Source organism: Otolemur garnettii, unplaced genomic scaffold (assembly GCF_000181295.1).
Source record: "Otolemur garnettii isolate 467f Iridium unplaced genomic scaffold, OtoGar3 scaffold00014, whole genome shotgun sequence".
NCBI lineage: Eukaryota > Metazoa > Chordata > Mammalia > Primates > Galagidae > Otolemur > Otolemur garnettii.
In genome coordinates, this window is record NW_003852409.1 from 31059053 (window position 1) to 31062946 (window position 3894).

General features: G+C 51.3%; 1 protein-coding gene across 3 annotated transcripts in view; it reads left to right on the plus strand.

Moving 5' to 3' along the window:
- The window catches only part of SLC27A4 (solute carrier family 27 member 4), a 19287-nt gene that overhangs the window by 2840 nt on the left and 12553 nt on the right, over window positions 1–3894 (plus strand). For all 3 annotated transcript variants that reach the window (XR_002772164.1, XM_023510533.1, XM_012802435.2), the window contains one exon: window positions 1537–1931. Coding sequence is in view for 2 of the 3 variants with exons in the window: in XM_023510533.1 (XP_023366301.1) it covers window positions 1537–1931 (395 nt within the window). In the remaining variant the exon portion in view is untranslated. The remainder of the gene's footprint in view (window positions 1–1536; window positions 1932–3894) is intronic.

Here is a 3894-nt window from a genome sequence, read left to right on the forward strand (position 1 = left end):
AAAAAAAAAAAAATGAGAGGGTGAAGACGAACCTGTGAGGCCCTGTCTTCAGGTTGGCACACGTCTGAGGGGGACAAAGGTCACTGAGTTACAGAGCAGGGTCCCTAGTCAGATGTCTGAGAAAATTGTTCCCCAAAGAAAGCCAAATATTCTCCACAGGGATGTCCTATACCAGAAACATCTGCTCCCACCTGATCTATACAAGTGCCAGGCTGGTTCTGGGGCCCAGAGAGGAACAGTATGCCAAGCTTAGACTAGCTGGGGACAAAGAAGGGGACACAGTAAATCTCCTCTCTGGCAGTGCTATGCAGATAGAGACCCTGGCAGCCTTGCTCATTACTATGTCCCAGTGCTCAGGATGGTGACCTACACTCAGAACAGGTAGCTCAGTATTTGTCAATCTGAGTTGATTGCAAAGGAGATGTCAGTGGCAGCCCAGGTAAAAACAAAGGCTGTGGGAGCATGGAGCAAAGAGAGGTGACCTCTGGCCAGGGCCTTAGGGAGTCAGAGAAGGCTTCCTGGATGAAAAGTATTTGTAATTGAGAGGTACCTTGTAGGTGGTAGGAGGAGAGAAGTCCACTGAGACGGCATGGCATCATCAGTGGCACAGAATCTGGGAGCTCACAGAGTTCAAGGCTTCAAAAGGTGGCAGATGTGGGGCAAGCAAGGAGATGTTGCCAAGTGATTCCACAGGCACTTACTGAGTATCTACTCTGTGCCTGGCACAGGACCAAGGTGGTGACGAAGACAAAGGCCCACCCTGGCTCAGAGGGAGAAAGACTAGACAAATCAGCAAACTTACACTATATTTAATGTGGCGATGGTTGGGGTGATACATATGGCCTGTGGGAGGCTCCAAACAAGGAATTTGGACTTTGATGTGGGGCTGTGGGGTTATGGAGCCTCGGAAGGCTCTGCCAGAGCAGCACGCGGAAGGGATTGTAAAAGTCGAACTCTGGAGCTGGAAAGGCCTGGATTTCAAATCTCCGTTCAGCCACCTTTTAGCTGTGAAGCTCTGGGCAAGCCATGGCACTATGACATCTGTAGTGTCCTCCTTTGTAAGGAAAGCAAGGAATCACACTATTTTAGTGTCTCTGTGAGGTGGGGCATATTAGGGTGCCAAGTGCCCTGGAGGAACTAGAAAATAGAAGTGTTGGCTCGGCGCCTATAGCTCAACTGGCTAAGGCGCCTGCCACGTACACCTAAGGTGGCGGGTTCGGAGCCCCAGACCGCACCTGCCAAAACAACAATGACAGCTGCAACCAAAAAATAGCCGGGCATTGTGGCGGGCGCCTGTGGTCCCAGCTACTTGGGAGGCAGAGGCAGGAGACTCGCTTGAGCCCAGGAGTTGGAGGTTGCTGTGAGCTGTAATGCCACGGGACTCTATCCAGGGGGACAGCTTGAGGCTCTGTCTCAAAAAAAAAAAAAAAAAGAAAATAGAAGTGTTGTAGGGAGCCTGGCTGGTGAGGCTTAGGACCCCTCAATCCCACCCCCAGCAGTGGGATCAGTCACACTTCCCTGCTCGCTCCCACACAGTGGTGGCCTGGTGCTCCTGAAGGTGAAGGCAAAGGTGCGACGGTACCTGCGGGAGCGGCAGACGGTGCCCACTTTGTTTGCTTCTACGGTTCAGCGTCACCCTGACAAGACGGCCCTGATCTTCGAGGGCACAGACACCCACTGGACCTTCCGCCAGTTGGATGAGTACTCGAGCAGTGTGGCCAACTTCCTTCAGGCGCGTGGCCTGGCCTCAGGTGATGTGGCCGCCCTCTTCATGGAGAACCGAAATGAGTTTGTGGGCCTGTGGCTGGGCATGGCCAAGCTGGGCGTGGAGGCAGCACTTATCAACACCAATCTCCGGCGGGATGCCCTGCTCCACTGTGTCACCACTTCCCGGGCACGCGCCCTTATCTTTGGTAACGAAATGGCCCCAGGTGAGCCTGCAGGAGATGTGTGGGAGTCCCATGGGACCTGGCACAGATCATAACTCCCTTCCAGCCTGGGGGGGAGGCTGTGTGGGTCAGTGTTTAAGGGCACAGACCATGGAGTCAGACAGCCTAGGCTCAGCCACGGGGAAGCTAGAGATCTGGAGTAAGGGACTGAATTCTCTGAGCTTTGGTGTTCTCATCTGCTGTTTTTACCTTATACTGTTTGAAGAAGACACTTGACCTGAAGCATTAGCAAAGAAGCTGATACTAGATGGCCCTTTAGATCTAATGGTAACCATCCTTGTAACTAATTAGGATTCATTTACCTCATCTATATAATGAGAGCAAAGATTCATTCCCATCATGTTTTACTTGCTGCCACATTGGGCACCTACAGTACTGAAAGTTCTAATTTTCATGAAAACTGAGTGAGGTAGGAATTTTCATCCTTTTTTTTTTTTTTGACTGGGATCAGATTTGAACCTATCACCTCCGGTATATGGGGCTAGCGCCCTACTCCTTGAGCCACAGGTGCCACCCTTTTTTTTTTTAAGACAGTGTCTCACTTTGTCACCCTCAGTAGAGTGCTGTGTAGCTCACAGCAACCTCAAACTCTTGGGCTCAAATGATTCTCTTGCCTCGGCCTCCTGAGTAGCTGAGACTACGGGTACCTGCCACAACGCCTGGCTATTTTTAGATGGAGGTCTTGCTCTTGCTCAGGCTGGTCTCAAACTCGTGAGCTCTAGCAGTCCACCTGCCTTAGCCTCCCAGAGTCTAGGATTACAGGCCTGAGGCACTGCGCCCTGCATCATCTTTTTTTTTTTTGAGATAGTCTCACTCTGTTCCCCTTGGTAGAATGCTGTGGCATCATAGCTCACAGCAACCTCAAATTCTTGGGCTCAAGTGATTCTCTTGCCTCAGCCTCCCAAGTAGCTGGGAGGGTCTGACTACTTTTAGAGATAGGGCCTCACTCTGGCTCAGGCTGGTCTCAATCCTGTGCGCACAGGGCAATCCACCTGCCTCAGCCTCCCAGAGTGCTAGGATTACAGGCATGCGCCACCATGCCTGGCCCATCATCCTGGTTTTATGAATGATGAGCCTGGGGGTGGGGGTGGGGATTGTGAGGAATTCTTCTAAGGTCATACAGTTGGTAAGTGGCAGAATCGGGATTTGTCTTTGAGCTTAACCATAGTGTCCCTTTTCTTTTACCCCTATACTTGCGGTTGTTGGATAATGGACAAGGACATTATTAAGATACTGAAAGGGGGCTCAGTGCCTATGGCTCAAGTGGCTAAAGTGCCAGCCACATACACCTAAGCTGGCAGGTTCGAATTCAGCCTGGGCCCGCCAAACAACAATGACAGCTGCAGCCAAAATAAATAAATAAATAAATAACTGGGCATTGTGGTAGGCACCTGTAGTTACAGCTACTTGGGAGGCGGAGGCAAGAGAATCAATTGAACCCAGGAGTTGGAGGTTGCTGTGAGCTCTGATACCATAGGACCCTACCAAGTGTGACAGCTTGAGGCTCTGTCTCCAAAAAAAAAGATACTGAAAGGGAGAAGGAAGGATGTAGTGGGGCAAGAGGAGAGGGTCAGACAAATGAAGAGGAAGCCAGTGGAAGCTGGGCCAAGTGGGCTGGCACTGCCCCTTGTCAGGGTGCGAATATCTGGATATGTGTGCAGTACACTGGGAGCCTCCACTTTCCACAGGGGATGGAGCTGCCTGCATCTGACTCTCACTCCTTCCTTCTAATTGGTCCCCCATGGAGTAGCATGGTGCAGTGGATATAAGCTCAGGCCCTGGTGTGGAATAGAATTAGCATGGCACCTGAGGTCCAGCCCCTTCCTTCCATCTGTCAACAAGTTCCTCTTATTTTTAATTTTCTCATCTGTAAAATGGGCTGTCATGGCTCGGCGCCTGTGGCTCAAGCGGCTAAGGTGCCAGCCACATACACCTAAGGTGGCGG